Raw genomic sequence first — 18,977 nt, 5'->3', positions numbered from 1 at the left:
AACAGGGTAAGGAATGACACATGTCCTGCACAATGTTCCACCTCATTCTCCATGTCAGCACAGAAGACTGGGATGAGGAATCCCATTGGCTGGCACAGACAAAAGGACAGTATGATAAAAAGACTCACCCCGTTCTCTGACGTGGCTAAAGACTCGTACAGCTTGCACAGCGAGATGACCCCACTGGTCTCCTCTTGCGGTACGAGCTCCTTGCAGTTCTGCTGCTTATACTCCAGTATCCGACCCACGTACTTATCGAACATACGCTGAAGGGTCTCTGCCTCTGCCTGCACAACAATATTGGGTTATCCAAGAGGGTACACCAGACTTGGAGAGGGAATTGTAAGTACTGGTTGACAACAAGTTAAATTATCTTATTCAATGCCAAGCAGCTGCAGCTAAAGCGCATACAATTTTGGGATGCAAAAAATGGGGAAATAAAATCGTAAGATGCTAGCATGATTCTGCCCCTACTAAGCTCTCTAGTAAAGCCGCACCTGGAATATGGAATACAGTTCTGGGTACCGCATTACAGGAAGGACATTGCAGTTTTACAGCAGGTGCAGAGACCAGCAACAACATTAATTAGAGGCATGGAAGGTCTCACTTACCAGGAAAAGTTAAATAAACTGGGCTTATTGAGTATGGAGAAAAGATGCCTTAGAGGAGATCTGATTAATATGTATAAATACATCAGAGGGCAATATAAAAGCTTGGCAGGCAAGCTTTTTGTCCTTAGGCTTGTGCACAGGACTTGGGGACATGGCCTCAATTCACTAAGATCATGCTGGAGATAATAAGGCAAGAGTAAACTTACCTCCACACAGTGAAAGAGTTATCTTATCTCTCCATTCCTTAAGTTACCTCCCCTGTAGTTAAGTTACCTCCTCTGTAGTTATTTTCACACGCAGTTAATTAACAGCCTGTCTTTAACTTTAGAATTCTGAAGTTATTTTAAGGATAGAAGAGTTAACTTTAGGTTTGCCTGAGGTAAAATGTTTCCTGAATACTACATGCCTTATCACCATGGTGATAACTCTAGAAACCTTATTAAAGACAGGAGATAAGCTTAGTGAATTGAGGCCACGGGCCTCAATTCACTAAGCTTATCTCTTGTCTTTAATAACTCTTCTAGAGTTGTTACCATGGTGATAAGGCATGTAGTATTCAGGAAACATTTTACCTCAGGCAAACCTAAAGTTAACTCTTCTGTCTTTAAGTTAACTCTTTAATCCTTAAAATAACTCCAGAGTTAAAGACAGGCTGTTCATTAACTGCATGTGAAAATAACTACAGAGGAGGTAAATGATCTACAGAGGAGGCAAATTAACTACAGAAGAGGTAACGTAAGGAATGAAGAGATAAGATAACTCTCTTACTGTGTGGAGGTAAGTTTTCTCTTGCCTTATTATCTCCAGCATGATCTTAGTGAATTGAGGCCATCTGTGCATGGAGGAAAACGTTTTTGCCCTTAATTTAGGAACAGGTTCTTTACAGTGAAAGTAGTTAAAATATGGAATATTTTACCACAGGAGGTAGTTAAAGAGGAACTTCAGCCTAAACAAACATTCATGTCATTAAGTTACATTAGTTATGTTAATTAAAATAGATAGGTATTATAATCTCTTACCCACCCTGTTTTAAAAGAACAGGCAAACGTTTGATTTCATGATGGCAGCCATCTTTTTGGTTGAAAGGAGGTGACCGGGAGCATGAGACACAGTTCCAACTGTCCTGTGTCCTGAGCACCTCTCCCAATTGCTAGGCAACGTGAACAACAACATAGGAAATCCCATCATGCTCTGCACAGCATCAGGTGGAGCTTAGCTAAAAATGCAGCTAAAAATGATGCTTTGGTAAGAAAAACAAAGTTCTGATGCTGTGAAACTGTTAAAGAAACACCAAGCCTTTTCAGTTCTGCTGAGTAGATTTTTAGTCTGGAGGTTCACTTTAAGGTAGATTCTATATCTGCATCTAGAGAGGTCTTTGGTGCTTTCCTTGCATTGAAGGACAAACACAGCTATAATTACTGGGTAATTACCGGTAGTGCTGATCCAGGGATTTGTAGTCCGGAAGGATTTTTTTTTTACCCTAGGGATAAATGGACCATGCCTTGTAAGGGTTTTCACTTTCCTCTGGATCAACAGGCATATGTGAGGGTGCAGGCGGGTGTGGTACCTCATTTTCTGGTTAAACTCGAAGGACGTATGTCTTTTTCAATCCAAATAACTCCCGGTATATAAGATGGGTACATAAAATGTGAAGCTACCGTAGCAGTCTGATAATGAAGGTACTCCAATTATCCTCGTTTTAGCTGATTGTTCCCAAGACTACGGCTCTTATCGGCGTGTTTTTAAAATGAACTAATTGCTGCAATTTAGGCTTCAGCCTTGCGGAGACAGGGGTGGGTGACACGGGATTATACTGCATGAGACACTTTATACCAATTTCACATCCAGTTCAAAGCAAACCTGAGCTTTTGAAAAAAATAAAAAGTTAGATACCTACCTGGGGAAAGGGAAGCCTTTGGGTCCTCAAGTTTTCCCTGTCTCCATCCACCTCGCCATTCCAGGGCTGGGACCAGGGGAGTAACTACATGAGAGTAGCCCTTGTCTCAAATACTACATCACTCCCTCTGATAAAGGGGTCCATCCTTCTGATCAGGTGTTTTTGTGGCCATACTTGTGATGGGTGTGAAGATGACCATGTCTACATTGCTTTATGTCCATCACAAGATTTGATCCCAGGCTGTGTGCTCACCAGGTGTAGTAGGCAAGGAAACAGTGAGAATAATGAGTGGTTTTGAGACAGAGCTGGAAATTGCCGGTGGAGGGAGATTGGGGAACCTTCTGAATTATCCGGAGGCCTACCTCTATTGAACTGGGTACCCACCTGGGGCACTTTTTTCCCCTACACATAGAATTTAATGCTCACGCTTGTAAACGAGGAGCAAGACATATCCTCTACCCACAAAAAGCCCCCGACATATCAGCTACTGGAAAAAGAGGCGCTGTCATCTAGTTGTGGAGTCTGTTTTGACGTTTGTGTGAAAGACCCATCTTCATCTTTTACATCTGATTAACTCTTCTACAAAGCGTGTAAACAAGAAGTTCTGTTGAGATCGTACAAGACTTACACACACGTACAAAGACTGTTGGCCGGGAGGGATTGGGACTCAATCCCTCAAACAATATTGGAGGACCGAGGTTCTACAGATGTGTTGCTAGCCTCTAGCCTAGCGATGCATTCTGTCACTGTGCAGGAAGAAGAGTGGCCGACAACACGGCTCAGGATGGAGGAGGCAGGGTGAATTGGAGAACAATACCCTTAGCGTTTGGCCAAGTTGATCCACCAGGAGCATTTCTCACCAACTCATCAAAGGGCATCAGGAGCCACTGTACACACGCTAGAATCTTAGCCAAGCCAGCCCAGTGTGGCTGCCGTAGTCAAGAAGCATCTAGCATGTGTGCGAACCTTTACTGGATATCTGGGTATCTACTACCAATATTCAGGAGCTGGAAGATACAGAGAAGAAATATCTGGAGAAGGAGATGTGACCTAAGTGAACCCGAGGTGAGAGGGATATGGAGGCTGGCATGTTTATCTCCTTTAAAATAATGCAGATTGCCTAGCTGTCCTGCTGATCCTCTGCCTCCAATACTTTAAGCCATAAACCCTGAACAAGCATGCAGATCAGATGTCTATGACAAATCTGTCAAGATTAGCTGGATGCTTGTTTCAGGTGTCCAATTCTGCCTGCAGTGTGTCCTCCTCTGCCCCCTTTTGTCCTTCTTTGCTCCCCCCCCTTTATCCTCTGTTACCCCCCGTTTGTCCACCGCTCCCCACTTCCCCTTGCCATGTGTCCTCCTCAGCCCCATGTACTATGAGAAGCGGCAGCTTGACTCACCTAATCAACGGCTCCAGCGGCGATCGGATACATCTCCCCTCTTTCACGGCTCCCCTAGTGCTGGCTTCTGCTGAAGCTGTCACTAGAGGTGCAGTAAAGGTGAGGTGAGGTCTGTGATCGCCGCTGGTGCCATTGATTCGGTTAGCTGGGCTGCTACTTCTCATAGTACATAGTGGCAGAGGAGGAAACATGGGGGAAGTGGAGAGGAGGACACGAGAGGGGGGGGGGGGGGGGGATACCGCTTTCAGCTCGTTTATTATTGTTGGAACACCACCCAGGAGCTTAAACAAAATGCTACGTGCATCAGTCATCCAATGTGAGCTTTACCTTGGACCTCTTCTCCAGCCATGACTGCACGTACGGCTTCCATCCCAGGCTGGTGTAGTCTGTGAAGACCATACCACAGCGAGATACAGTGGCTGGAGACGCCACGGCAAGATCAGCAACCTCGAACAGCAGCGACACCTACGCCAAGACAGACAGACCAATGAGCCAGAGGAGGGCTACTGTTCAGTATGAGCACATATCTAAGAAACAAGGTTTTGTGCAAGGTCTCTTTTCAGTCTGGTATACACCATGCAATTTTCGCTTCAGATCCTTTTCGAGCAAACAATCAGATCGATTCGGATCTGACATCGATCGTATATAGAAGAAAGCTAGTGTACAAATCTTTACTTACAGTGTGTTTTTCTACCCCCTGGAAAGCTAGCACTGGAGATGTCAGAGCCAGGCTCCACTTCCCTTCTCTATAATATGAACTGATATGCTGATTTATGTAAATATAACGATTATCAACAGAGATGATCAAATTACTGTGATATGTAAGTCTTTGAGCAGAAGTTGATGTGATCATGTCTCCTGTGTAAGGTGATACAGGAGGCAGATGTCAGACATCCTTGGGAGGGGGGTTTGGGGGGGTTGTTTACAAGATTACGCGCAGCACGCTGTCAAATATAATTATTTGTTATTACATTCTGTTGATTGGATTGATGTATGGCCCTGAGGTGTGTTTATCATGTCGTGTCAGCGTGTTTGTGGGATATGGAGGGGCTTCTCGGACATAATCCAACCTGTTCTGGCATGGCAATTCTCTCTCCGTTGATGAGGGTCAGAACTTTATTATCGTCCATAACGGAATTCATGCTTTCTATCCACAGGGTGTCCACAGGCCCGTCAAACACAATCCACTTCTCATCCGGCCGCTCGTCTGTAAGATAAGACACAGCACAGACATTATAGTTATATCATGTGTGGCTTTGTTTTCGGCACAATATAGACCGGATATAGCGAAAATCATGAAATGTATTGTCTAGACCATGCTCTAATAAAGTTTAAAACCTACTTTTTTTTTTGCTCCTATAGGGAGGTACATGAATTACAGCCGGTATACAATCTGCGAATCTGGTATCAAAGTAAAGCCCCATCTGTCTGCCAAGAAAACCCCCAAAAATATACTGGCAAAGTAACTTAAAAAATACATTACCATATTTTATAATAGTGTATTTTATATAATAATACGTTTTTAGGGACAATGGATTGATTCACCACACTGCCCTGTTCAATAAACAGAAAAATGATGAAAAGTTTGTTAAAGGGGACTGGCTTTCTACCTTATGGCCCTCAATCCCCTGCAGATCCTCTCACCACCCACTCACTGGACAATTACATGACAATGCCTGATCTCTCGTTCAATCAATTAAATACCCAAAATCCTCTGCCTATACTAGAGGTCAACAGATTACTAAGATATTCAAATAAATAGGTCAGATCTGCCCAAGCTTAAAGAGAACCAGAGACGAAGCACCCTCATGTATTTTACCATATATATCAGTGGGAACATTAGAGAAAACACCTACCCTGCTCTCTGTTTCATTTTGTACTGCACAGCTTGCTTCTTATCAACCCTGATAAAATCCCCGACTGAGCATTCAGTCTGGCTTTGTTGAGGAATATTTATAGCTCAGTCTGTGTTCTCTGGTGTCTTTTCAAGCCCAAGCCTGCCCCCTTGTGGCTCTGCTCAGGAATCATTATAGCTGAGTCATTATAGCAAAGCCAGACTGAATGCTCAGTCGGGGATTTTATCAGGGTTCATAAGAAGCAAGCCGTGCAGTGCAGAATGAAACCGAAAGCAAGGTAGGTGTTTTCTCGAATGTTCCCACTGATATACATGGTAAAATACATGAGGGTGCTTTGTCTCTGGTTCACTTTAAAAGAAGACATTTGAGGCATGTTAGCCAAGAACATTGTGTAGGCAAGAAGAACAAGATATTGTGAAAATGATACCTTGTAATGACTATTTGAAGAACGTTTCATAATGTGAGTTTTCAGGGGGCTAGTTCCCTTCTTCAGGCATATTTTCATAGTCCTGAAGGAGTGGATTAGCTCCACGAAAGCTTACATTATGAAACTTGTTTCAGCTACTCTTTAAACTTTATCATTTTATAGTTGTTTCCCCTTTCGACATTTGCCTGGAGTTAAGATTCAAATAGATGGACATGTGTGGCTTCAAATTACTTGTCCACAATAACATCTAACTTCTACAATGAAGCGGTTTGTAGATAAATACTTGTTTTAATCACATAACATATGTACTGTACTGTCCACATTTTTATTTCAGTGAATTTTATATAATAAAAAAAGAGAAAACTTTTCCAGGCATTTTCCATCTTTACTGCCTCTGACTGAAGCCAATCCTAATGTCACTTCCTCCCTTACTCTTTTTTTTCTCCTAGAAACTGCACTGTCATATCTAGCTTGCTTTGTAAACACACGTGAGCGCAGCCTAGGTCGTATTTCGGCAGCTTCTGCAGAGGGGTGAGGTGTATTTGCCTTCTCAGCCTCGTGTCACACTGAACTGCCCTCAGCCAATCAGTGAGGAGCAGGGCTGTGGGAGGGAAGATAACAAGCTTCCTTCTCACTGGCAATGTACCACAATAGAGCCAGGCTAAGATTAATTACAGCAGAAACATTTATGAATATATTGGAATGCTTGCAATGCAGGGTCAGTATGGAGACTACATAATAAACACAGATCAGTGGGTAAATGGAATCAGATTTTATGGCTGACAATCCTCCTTTAACGCACCTGCGCAGGCAGTCCGCATGAGGCTGGAGAGGATCCCGTCCGTCCATTCGTTGGTTGTCAGATCGTACTCTCCGTACAGCTCCCCCAGAGACACAGCCTTGGGGTTCAGGGGATAGTCCTGCGCATAACACATAATAAACACAAGTTCAAGTCATGCAGGTAAACTCTGTACATGGCTCCTTCAGTGATGAAGGTTTTAGAGTAGTTTACAGTAGTCTTGTATAGGGGGTACTCTGCTAAAAATGGGTTATTTCAGTGTTTGATGGATACTGTATTCTGATGACTGCATTCCAATGTCCCCAGGCCAGAAACCAGCTGTAATATTTACTGAAGGTCTCACTTTGCCTCTATGGTTGTGCCGTGGTGCCCTGAAGGCAGTTCTGCAGTCTCGCTGGTTGCTCACCCGCACAAGGCTGTAGTTTGTGTCCCCGCTGCGGTGTAAGGCAGACAGTGCCGCCTGGAGGCAGCGCCAGGTAGTGGTCTTCCCGCTGCATGTCCTTCCTACAATCATGCAAGAGTGGCGGGAGGTTTTGGTTTCGTACAACTGGATGACTTTGGTGACGGTGAAGGGGGTGATCTGGAGGCCACACAGGCGCAGTTCCTGCTCAATCTGCTCCCGGAGCTGCAGAACAAAGATAAAAAACATAATGCATTTATATTATTATTATTATGAATTTACTGTAAATAGCATCAGCATCTTCTGCGATGCTGTACAGTAGAGAATGCACAGTATATACAGTTACACAGTTATAACTAGGTCAGCTAATGGACATAAAGGTGGAAAATATATACACACACTACACTACACAAATGTCATAAAACACAATAGTAGAGAGAGCTGTGCCCTCTCCAGGTCACATTCTAAAGTGTTGAAGTGGAACTATAGTCAGGATATCCCGTCTGCTCCAAGAGTTTAGTTCCAACATAGAAACTTCTATCAAAACACAATCGTTTGTTAGGTGGTTTCTAAAGTGGTTAATAGACTGTGTTTCACTTTGCTTGGAGGCAAATCAATAACATAAGGCCTGAATTTACATCACAAGAGCCTATAGGCACAGATATCCTGGTACTTTAGACGTCCCCCTCCATGAGCCAACAACCCCCCACCGAACCACACTTTACGTGTGCTGGCTGTCCCAGCTGTCACTTCTCCCTGACTTTCCTTGCCTGTCATAGGTGCCCCTTAGCATTAGGTAGCCAGAGCTATCCTCAGTATTAGTAGCAGTACTAAACTACTAAACTTGTGAACTCAGAATTTACCATGCCTCTGTGACAGTCCAACTCCCGGATCTGTGAGCATTGTATAAACAAGGATTCTTATCTCAGCTAACAACCTCCCACTCCATTTACGTGTTCTGTTTCACTTTGAGCATCTTAATGCCATGCATTTATGCTTGAAAAAAATCTATGTATCCCCTTTTGATGTTGCATGTATAAAGCGGTCTGTACCATCAGCGTGCAAGCATACAGGATATAAGCCTGGCAAAGGCTGCAAAGCCGAAAGCTTGCTTATTCTTATTCTTTTTAGTTAGCCAATAAATGGTATCATCCTGATTTAAAACTGCTTGCTGATCCTCAGTATTAAGAAGCTAGAGCTGCCTCAACTGAAGGGAGATCTCATCAGTAAAATGCAGAGAGCAGGGTGAGTGACCTCTTATTTACATTCTTGTCGGGACTCTGCATAGGGAAGGAGGAAGGGAGGCGCTTGGGGAGGGGAGTGAGACACTTTTCCATCATCAGGCGCCTGTAGGCACGTGCCTACAGTGCCTAATGGTAAACCTGGCAGTGAATAACACACTTTAAAGAAATCTGAAGTGGATTTAAAATAAAGAAACAATACTCACCTATGGGGAGGGAAGGCTCTGAGTCCTATAAAGCCATCCTGGTCCCCTCATTCCAGCACCATTGTTAGAGGTATTTGACCCATCGTTTAAAGGAATACTGTAGTGGCTATGGGGAAAATTAGTTGAACCTACCCAGGACTTCTAATCGTCCCCCGCAGACATCTTGTGCCCGCGCAGCCACTCACCGATGCTCCGGCCCCGCCTCCGGTTCACTTCTGGAATTTCAGACTTTAAAGTCTGAAAACCACTGCACCTGCGTTGCTGTGTCCTCGCTCCCGCTGATGTCACCAGGAGCGTACTGCGCAGGCCCAGAACATACTGGGCTTGTGCTATACACTCCTGGTGACATCAGTGGGAGCGAGGACACGGCAACGCAAGCACAGTGGTTTTCAGACTTTGAAGTCTGAAATTCCAGAAGGGAACCAGAGGCGGGGCCGGAGCATCGGTGAGCGGCTGCGCGGGCACAAGATGTCTGCGGGGGACCATTAGAAGTCCTGGGTAAGTTCAGCTCATTTTCCCCCGACCCCCTACAGTATCCCTTTAAATACAGCTCTGTGAGGCTTCAGAAAACTTCAGCAGCCCAAGTGCTCCCAAAGACGGGTGGCTCCATAATGCGCATGCGCGAGTGTTACATTTACCCCTTGGTGGGGCAGCAGCCAGAGGTCCATTGCGTACACCGGTCATTGCAATATCGCATACACCCGATTCAGCACATGCAACAGAGATTTTCCAGCCTGATTGATTTCAGCCGATTCTGGGCCAAAATGGATCAAAACATTAGTTGGGTGGCTATGCTGCGGCACCAATTTTCAACCAATTAGATTCGTTTTCAGAATTAATTTGATACAATACATCCATTTCAATGGCATTTCCGTGTCTTCCAGTATTCTATGCTGGAGGGGGGGGGGGGGGGCTTCTAATTTTTACACAGATGACATTACTTTGTGACAAAGGCAAGTCGGATAACTACATAGGCAATGAAGAGCAGGGAAACAAATATTTATTGAATGTTGTTCCAGACTGCAATTCTGCTTCAAATAAGCACATTGTAGAGGGTTTTCTGGTCTCACCTTGCCGTAGTCTGCAGGTGGGGCATCTATGCCCGGGAACAGGTCCTGCATGATGCCATTGAACAGCGGGAGGTCCACAGAGGTGAGTTTGGCCACATTCATGTCTTTCATGGACATGATGAGGATCTGCAGAGGAAAATCATAGAAGGTGAGGTCACTCTGTGTTATATTTAATCCTAGTTCTTATGCATGTGAACAAGCAAGTCTCACTCCTCCTGTTGCATTTTTATAGTGTAAGAGATCCCGCTATATAGCATTGCAGTGACCTATAAGAGGGAGAAGGAAACTCACTGAAGTTTTATCTCTGAAAATGGCTCAACTGCAAACAAAAAAAACAAAAAAAGTACCTGAACCCTTAAAGTGACCCAGAGATGAACTAAAGTACAGCTCTGATACTTACCCGGGGCTTCCTCCCACCCCATAAAGTCCCACGCCGTCCTCCCGCGGTCTGCCGTTCAGCCGCAATTAGCCCCGGTAACAGGCTCAGTGACGTCAGTCCGGGGCTACTGCGCATGCGCAGGAGGTGCACACATGCGCAGAAGACACAGGCTGCCATCGACTGAGCTTGTCTCTTTAAGGTGGCCACAACCGGTCCAATTTCTAGCAAAAAATCGTTCGAGCGATGAGATAATTCTGATCGGATGTGATCGGAATGGTTGTAAATAATCTCAGTTGATCAGGTCATCAGATTTGATTTTCGTTGAACCAAATTTAGGATTTTCTTGTTGGTTGTCACAGATAGGAAGCAAAGATTTGTTGATGGTGTAGTTAACAATGTATTATGATATTTCACTTCCGATCAGAATTATCCGATCGCTCAAACAATTATTCACTAGAAATTGGATTGCATAATCAGACGTCCTCTACAGCAAAATTGGCATATATACCGGAAGTTGTAATTATTACCAGAGATTGAAGTAAAAGGCATAATAAGGTAAAGTAGAAATAAACAGATTAAAGTGCACTGGGCTCCTCTTGGTTCCCTATTGGTCAGTGAAAGCCATCCATCACATTGAAGAGGTGCCGTAGGGACATATAGCAAAATTCATGAAATGAATCAGGATACCTTTCTTAGGAACAGCTAAGCATGAAAAGGATGGGTTTAGCAATGGCAGTGATCCAAGTCCGCTTACTAACTGGGGTCACTGCCCACAGCCACCCCCCAATCCTGAGTAAAGAACTTACAGTATATCCCACGCTGCTGCCCCTTACCCCTTTTTCATGGTTAGCTTCTCCAAAGTCACATTTGCATGCAAGTTTCCCAAATCTTTGGGTGATTTTAAACTTAGGTTGGGGACCTGAGAAAATCCTGCACGTCGCGTCCCTGCTAAACGTGAATTTCAACATGTGTAACTAATGTCTCTCTTAAGGAGGGAGAGGCCCCATTTAATACGTTGTAGTAGTGAGAATTACCCCCACACAGGTATTTGTTGGCAATCACCGCATCTTGAATGACTCCTTCCTTCAAGTTGCTACGACTCGGAATGGGGAATAGTAATTTATGTAGCCAGGGATTTGAGCAGCAGATGGATGTACCGTCATTCGGCTCACCCTGCACCCGACTCCCCGGTGGGGTACGTATACATAAGCTGATTTTACTTGCTCCTCACCTCTTCATCGGACAGATCTGGGCGGAGCCTGCGTTTCCTGCCAGCGTATCGCAGCAGCGAGGTCAGAGCTCGCAGGCCAAAGTCATAGTGGTCCTGCTTAGAGAGCTGCTGCACAGCCAGGGAGTACAGCGTGTAGACCTTCTTAGCCAGGAGCTGAAGACGAGAGCAGAGGGTCACCATTGTACAGTCCATTGTAAGGTCACCAGTACTGATGCCTGATCAAACAACGCATAGACGTTACCTTGCAGTTACTGAAGCCTTCTCCGAACAGGATGATCTCTGCGATAAGTGTGGAGTCCGGGACCACCATAGAGATGGGTCTGAACATAGACTTCAGGTTGTCGGGGAGCTCCGTACGGCCTGCGTAACCTGTAGCCACAATACGGTACCAGTGAAAAAGCTACACAACAAGATCTGGGGGTCACATGATCAGGTCCATTCAGGAAGCTCCAGTATGGGACCTTTGATATCTCTCTCACTACAGGGATCACTTGACAGTAATGAAGACCCGAACTCTTGCACAGCACACAATAAAAAGTCTTTATTCCACATAGACTTGCTGAAGAAACTCACAGCTTTATGTTGTGTGTTTAGCTAGATCAAACTGTCTAATTAGTTCTTATCAGGAACTGTAAATAGATTGCAGGAGAATTCTGCCAAAGCAACTCTCCCCATACAGTAAACACAGGCTGAGGCTCCCTGCACACTGCAAATCCGTTTTGCGATTCCGATTCAGTTTCCGATTCCGATTTGCAATTCCGATTTTCCTTCAATGCAACCAACAGAAAAACTGAGAAAAAAACCGCAGCATGCAGTAACGATTAAAAATCGCAATCGGGTGTAAAAACACATGCAGTGTGCAGGGAGCCTTAAAGAGGAACTGTCGTGAAAATCTTAAAATTTAAAACACATACACATAAGAAGTTAATTTCTCCCAGAGTAAAATGAGCCATAAATTACTTTCCTCCTATGTTGCTGTCACTTACAGTAGGCAGTAGAAATCTGACATTACCGACAGATTTTGGAGTAGTCCATCTCTCCATAGGGGATTCTCAGCATGGCCTTCATTCTTTATAAAGTCATTATCTGAAAAAGATTTATACAAAGATGCTGGCCAGCCTCCCTGCTCGCTGTACACTATTTTGGCAGTTGGACGGAGCAACTACCATTCACTAAGTGCTTTTAAAAATAAAGAAAACCCTGAGAACACCCCCATGAGAAGATGGGTTGGTCTAAAATCTGTCGGTAATGTCAGATTCTACTACTTACTGTAAGGGACAGCAACATAGGAGAAAAGTAATTTATGGCTCATTTTACTCTGGAAGAAACATACTTCTTATTTGTAGTGTATCTGTAGTTAAGCTACCTCCTCTGTAGTTATTTTCACACGCAGTTAATTAAAAGCCTGTCTTTAACTTTAGAATTTTGGAGTAATTTTAAGGATTGAAGAGTTAAACTTAAAGACAGAAGAGTTAACTTGAGGTTTGCCTGAGGTAAAATGTTTCCTGAATACTACATGCCTCATCGCCATGGTGATAACTCTAGAAACGTTATTTAAGACAGGAGATAAGCTTAGTGAATTGAGGCCATATGTGTCTTATTAAGGTGTAGAGATAAGTTTTCTCAGTGAGAGAGTTATCTTATCTCTTCAGTCCTTAATACCTCCTCTGTAGTTATTTTCACATGCAGTTAATTAACAGCCCGTCTTTAACTTTAGAATTCTGGAGTTATTTTAAGGATTGAATAGTTAACTTTAGAGATTTCACCTTAACTTAAAGAGACTCTGTAACATCAAAAAGATCCCCTGGGGGGTACTCACCTCGGGTGGGGGAAGCCTCCGGATCCTAATGAGGCTTCCCACGCCGTCCTCTGTCCCACGGGGGTCTCGCTGCAGCCCTCCGAACAACCGGCGACAAACCCGACTGTCAGTTCAATATTTACCTTTGCTGGCTCCAGCGGGGGCGAAATACCCGATCTCAGTCGAGTCCGCTCCACTGTGCAGGCGCCGGAAACTTGCGCCTGCGCAGTAGAGCAGACCCGACGGCGATCGGGTATTTCCGCCTACTTCGGAGCCGACAGCCGTCAGAGCGCCTGCGCAGGAGCCAGGAAGGTAAATATTGACGTCATCTTTCTCTGAGGGCTGCAGCAAGACCCCTGAGGGACGGAGGACGGCGTGGGAAGCCTTATTAGGATCCGGAGGCTTCCCCCACCTGAGGTGAGTACCCCCCAGGGGATCTTTTGACGTTACAGATCCTCTTTAAAGACAGAAGAGTTAACTTTAGAGAACCCGAGGTGGGTTTGAAGAATATTATCTGCATACAGAGGCTGGATCTGCCTATACAGCCCAGCCTCTGTTGCTATCCCAAACCCCCCTAATGTCCCCCTGCACTCTGCAATCCCTCATAAATTACAGCCATGCTGCTGACAAACAGCTTGTCAGAGCTGGCTGTGTTTATCTCTATAGTGTCAGTCTCCTGCTCTCCCCGCCTCCTGCAGAACTCCAGTCCCCGCCTGCATCCCTTCTCTCCCTGCTGATTGGAGGGAAGGGACGGGGGCAGGGACCGGAGCTATGCAGGAGGCGGGGGAGCAGCTGAGACTGACACTACAGATGTAAACACAGCCTTACAGCACGGCTGTGATTTATGATGGATTGCAGAGTGCAGGGGGACCTTAGTGGGGTTTGGGATAACAGAGGCTGGGCTGTATAGGCAGATCCAGCCTCTGTATGCAGATAACATTCTTTAAACACACCTCGGGTTCTCTTTAAAGACACTAGATAAGCTTAGTGAATTGAGGTCACTGAGCACAGACAAAGAAACATTGCAAACATAACACGTAGATTTAAACATAAAATAAAACTGTGGAATATCTAAAAACATTCATTCACTCATTCAAACAAACACTCAAAAGTCATTTTTAGGAGTAGGAGGATAGATACAAGTATTTATCACTTTATTTTCACCTCTTTCTTTAAACAGTTGTGCAGACTTGTGTTTTCCCTTACTGAGACTGAGCTCTCCCCTGAGACCAATATAAAAGAAAGTGCAGTCTCGCCCGGGCGCCCTTTTGGATGACCCACTGACTCTTCTCCATGTCCTGACAAGTTAATCTATGTATGTAGGCCACTCCCAGGACAATAGGCATGGCAGTTGTCAATGAGTAGGATCTCACCTGGGTTCATAGTGATGAAGATGCCACAAGACCACACCAGGCTGATGTCTTTTCCTTCAAAGACAAACCGGGTGGCATTGGCCGAGAGAGCGGACAAGATGGATAAGATCTGCTGGGCCACTACCGACAGCACTTCAATGTTGATTCGGTTGAATTCGTCAAAGCAGCCCCAGGCACCAGTCTAGAGTGGAGAGAAACAAGCCAATTATGTTAAAGAATTTAAGAATAAAAATGAAACACTTCCCAAGCTAAATAAACCCAGTTTGTCCAACCTGTCCAGTTAGGTGAGACCTTCCATCCCTATGATTTATTTAGCTGCCTGTCTTTGTACCTGTTCTAGTATGTCAATATACTTCCTATAGAGTGGTGCCCATAACTGTATCCCATTCTCCAGATGTGGCCTCACAAGTCATTTCTACACAGGTAGTAGTATACTAGCATCTCCTCCCCTCTTTGTCAACCCTTTTACTGGTTACTCATTGTCCAAAGTACACTATTACAATATTGATAGTGATATAACCCTAAGAAATGCTCATGAAATAAGGTAATGGCGATTATCAGGTTTCTCTAGCTATTTTTCTGTCTTAGCAGTGGTGTCATGCCATCTCTGAAATCTGTGCTGGGGCTATCAAGGTTCAGGATGCCTTCACAATCACCTGCACTATAAATGCAGCTTTGCCTATAAGAAAGTCTTGTCTCAGTCCTGTCACATCAGTCAGTCCTGTCTCATCCTCCTTCCCTTACGGCAATGGTTAACCCCTCCTTTTGTTCAGTTCATCTTTGGTGGGGCAGTCTTAGGGATCGTGACCTAGTGGGCACCAGGCAGCAAAGTAGTCCTCCATCCATTAGGGGTAGCGACCCATTATCCCTTGCGGGGTGCCCTGGTGAAGACCATGCTCACTTGGACTCCACGCCCCGGGAGTGCCCACACCAATCAAGGGTGGGGAAATTAAATGGATCATGACAGCAACAGATTTTTTAAGAAAAAGTGGAGGTAGGGCATGAAGGGCAGTATCGAAAAAGGATATGAATTCCTTAGTGCTCCTCACCTGAGCAAGACCAGAGTACATCCTTCCCATGGACTTATAATCAAGTCCTTCTGAGCAGTTCACCACAATCACGTACATCCCCAGGGCCTTCCCCAAGTCTTTAACGGTCTCTGTCTTCCCAGTGCCTGCCGGGCCTTTTGGCGAGCCCCCGCGATGGAGGTGCAGGGCGGTGGTCAAAGTCATGTAACATCTGGAACAAAAGAGAAGAAAGAATGAGACCAATGGACCTACACCACAAACACAATGAAGATGGCTACACTTAATTCCTTCCTGGTGTCTAACCTATACTTTGTGATCTGGGTCAGCAGCCAGTTCATTGTGATCTGCTGGAAAATTGGGGACAGGGAGTGAGGACATTTCTGGGCTGCTAAAGAAGGCAAGTTAAAGCACCCCTGAATTGGGGGTAAAACTACTGAATGAAGCTCATGGTGGGCTAGTTTGCCTAATCGTTGTCTTTTGGGTGTCTCCCGTTCCTCTTCTCTCTCCGGCGTCTAGGAAGTTCCCCTGAGTGCCAGCGAGTGACTCTAAAAAATGCAGGTTCTGAACCAGTTGGTATCAGTTGGACTGATACCGACTAATTCAGTTCCTGTAGCCCTCTGGAATGGTTTTGAAATGTAGGAGTAAATTTAGAGCAGGAGAGGGAGACCCACAAAGAGTGAACATACAAGTTGTGTGCACAGTCCAGTCTGATTCCAGAACAGCAAGGACAACATACTGCCCACACGGGCTACTAACTCTCTGAGATGCTCCTTCGCTGGACTGCATTAGGAAAAGGCTAAAATCTCACCTATTTTCCTGAGCTTTGGAGACTGCAGAATGCAGGGTCACAGCGTGAGTCACCAGGGAAAAAAGCGCTATAAAAATATTATCATAGGTCCTCAACATACCTCAGGGGGTACTTTAGATAAGCTCAGAGGTAGTTGAGCTGTTCAAAGCTAATACATCATGGTAAGTTTTGATACCTTCTTTTCCACAAGAAAGCTTTACCATTCTTCAAACAGATCATCAGGGACATATGTATGGCTTAGATTGTTGTGAAACCCCTGACAGGGCCATGGCCCTGACAGTTTCCTGTCTGTAAACCTCATTGCATTGTCGGAAATAACAACTGTTTCCAACTGCCAAGCAACCAGTATCTTCCTTTGCATATAAATAGTCATATAAAAGACAACCTTTTCACCGATCACATTGTAAGTGGGTGTGTTTATAATGTAGTTGGTGCTTTCTGTTTTTTTCCCCTTGTCTACCAGCAGTAAAGATTACTACCTGCAGGCTCAAACAACATGAAAACATTACATAGCAAGTTTCAATAATTTCTTGATCTATCGTCTATTTTTAAACTTTCCACTTTGCAATGTCTGGAATCCTACCCCCCCCCCCCCCCCCATTTCAGTTCCTTTTTTAAAAATTCCGGGGTGCACCTGACAAATATTTACCTGTTTTAGGGGTTACATGAAAGATGTTAGCTACTATATGGGGTATTGTGCTGGCATAGTCTTTAATAAAGGGACACATGCTACAATAAAATTGAGAGACCCATCTACACATGCTATACAGCTATACACTATGTACACACTGAGAATACAAGAGAAAGAGAGAGAGTACCTGTCAGTGAGTGGAGTTATCACAAGACGTCCTGAATTGCCCAAATATTCGTATCCGTACTGGAACTGAGTGTTTGTCTGTCTAATGAGACAATCATCAATATCCTGGGGAGAGAAAAACCCAGATATGTTATATTTCATCTCCTGTCTGTGTCACCCTGCAGGAGGAGGGGCAGACTCACGGCTTCCTTCTGCCTGTGTCACCCTGCAGGAGGAGGGGCAGACTCACAGCTCCCTTCTGCCTGTGTCACCCTGCAGGAGGAGGGGCAGACTCACAGCTCCCTTCTGTCTGTATCACCCTGCAGGAGGAGGGCCGGACTCACAACTCCCTACTGTCTGTGTCACCCTGCAAAAGGGGTGGACTCACAGCTCCCCTCTGTGTCACCCTGCAGGAGGAAGGGCAGACTCACAGCTCCCTTCTGTCTGTGTCACCCTGCAGGAGGAGGGGCAGACTCACAGCTCCCCTCTGTGTCACCCTGCAGGAGGAAGGGCAGACTCACAGCTCCCTTCTGTCCGTGTCACCCTGCAGGAGGAGGGGCAGACTCACAGCTCCCCTCTGTGTCACCCTGCAGGAGGAAGGGCAGACTCACAGCTCCCTTCTGTCTGTGTCACCCTGCAGGAGGAGGGACAGACTCACAGCTCCCTTCTGTGTCACCCTGCAGGAGGAGGGGCAGACTCACAGCTCCCTTCTGTCTGTGTCACCCTGCAGGAGGAGGGGCAGACTCACAGCTCCCTTCTGTGTCACCCTGCAGGAGGAGGGGCAGACTCACAGCTCCCTTCTGTGTCACCCTGCAGGAGGAGGGGCAGACTCACAGCTCCCTTCTGTCTGTGTCACCCTGCAGGAGGAGGGATAGACTCACAGCTCCCTTCTGTGTCACCCTGCAGGAGGAGGGGCAGACTCACGGCTTCCTTCTGCCTGTGTCACCCTGCAGGAGGAGGGGCAGACTCACAGCTCCCTTCTGTCTGTATCACCCTGCAGGAGGAGGGGCGGACTCACAGCTCCCTACTGTCTGTGTCACCCTGCAAAAGGGGTGGACTCACAGCTCCCCTCTGTGTCACCCTGCAGGAGGAAGGGCAGACTCACAGCTCCCTTCTGTCTGTGTCACCCTGCAGGAGGAGGGGCAGACTCACAGCTCCCTTCTGTGTCACCCTGCAGGAGGAGGGGCAGACTCACAGCTCCCTTCTGTGTCACCCTGCAGGAGGAGGGGCAGACTCACAGCTCCCTTCTGTCTGTGTCACCCTGCAGGAGGAGGGATAGACTCACAGCTCCCTTCTGTGTCACCCTGCAGGAGGAGGGGCAGACTCACAGCTCCCTTCTGTGTCACCCTGCAGGAGGAGGGGCAGACTAATATGTATGCTGTATTCTGTTAGTCTGTGTGGGAAGGAGTGAGCTGAAGTCAGACGTGTGCATTACCTTATCCCAGTACAGTCGCAGTTGGCTTAGCCACTCAAAGGAAGCAGCATCCATACACCCGCTCTTCAGCATCTTATCGATGACATCTCTGGCATGAACCTCCACCGTCACCAGGGCCACCAATTTGAGACGCAGAATTTTAGTTAAATTTCCGCGGATGGCATCAGAATATTTGTTCAACATAGAGACCTAAAACAATATTATATGAAGCAAATAAAACATA

The 18,977-nt window shown here is 45.7% G+C and overlaps 1 protein-coding gene across 2 annotated transcripts in view; it reads right to left on the bottom strand.

Annotated features, from left to right (window-relative positions):
* DNAH2 (dynein axonemal heavy chain 2) overlaps nucleotides 1-18,977 on the bottom strand; it is a 401,787-nt gene that overhangs the window by 118,046 nt on the left and 264,764 nt on the right. For both annotated transcript variants that reach the window (XM_068273978.1, XM_068273977.1), the window contains exons 35-46: nucleotides 18,755-18,943; nucleotides 17,342-17,445; nucleotides 15,737-15,926; nucleotides 14,688-14,868; nucleotides 11,758-11,885; nucleotides 11,517-11,669; nucleotides 9,907-10,032; nucleotides 7,396-7,614; nucleotides 6,993-7,110; nucleotides 4,978-5,114; nucleotides 4,235-4,372; nucleotides 129-287 (exon numbers count right to left, since the gene is read on the bottom strand). In XM_068273978.1, the coding sequence (XP_068130079.1) occupies nucleotides 129-287; nucleotides 4,235-4,372; nucleotides 4,978-5,114; nucleotides 6,993-7,110; nucleotides 7,396-7,614; nucleotides 9,907-10,032; nucleotides 11,517-11,669; nucleotides 11,758-11,885; nucleotides 14,688-14,868; nucleotides 15,737-15,926; nucleotides 17,342-17,445; nucleotides 18,755-18,943 (1,842 nt within the window). The remainder of the gene's footprint in view (nucleotides 1-128; nucleotides 288-4,234; nucleotides 4,373-4,977; nucleotides 5,115-6,992; nucleotides 7,111-7,395; nucleotides 7,615-9,906; nucleotides 10,033-11,516; nucleotides 11,670-11,757; nucleotides 11,886-14,687; nucleotides 14,869-15,736; nucleotides 15,927-17,341; nucleotides 17,446-18,754; nucleotides 18,944-18,977) is intronic.

Source organism: Hyperolius riggenbachi, chromosome 3 (genome assembly GCF_040937935.1).
Source record: "Hyperolius riggenbachi isolate aHypRig1 chromosome 3, aHypRig1.pri, whole genome shotgun sequence".
NCBI classification, from domain to species: domain Eukaryota; kingdom Metazoa; phylum Chordata; class Amphibia; order Anura; family Hyperoliidae; genus Hyperolius; species Hyperolius riggenbachi.
The sequence above is the reverse complement of the archived record's forward strand: the minus strand, read 5'-3'. Positions and strand labels throughout refer to the sequence as shown.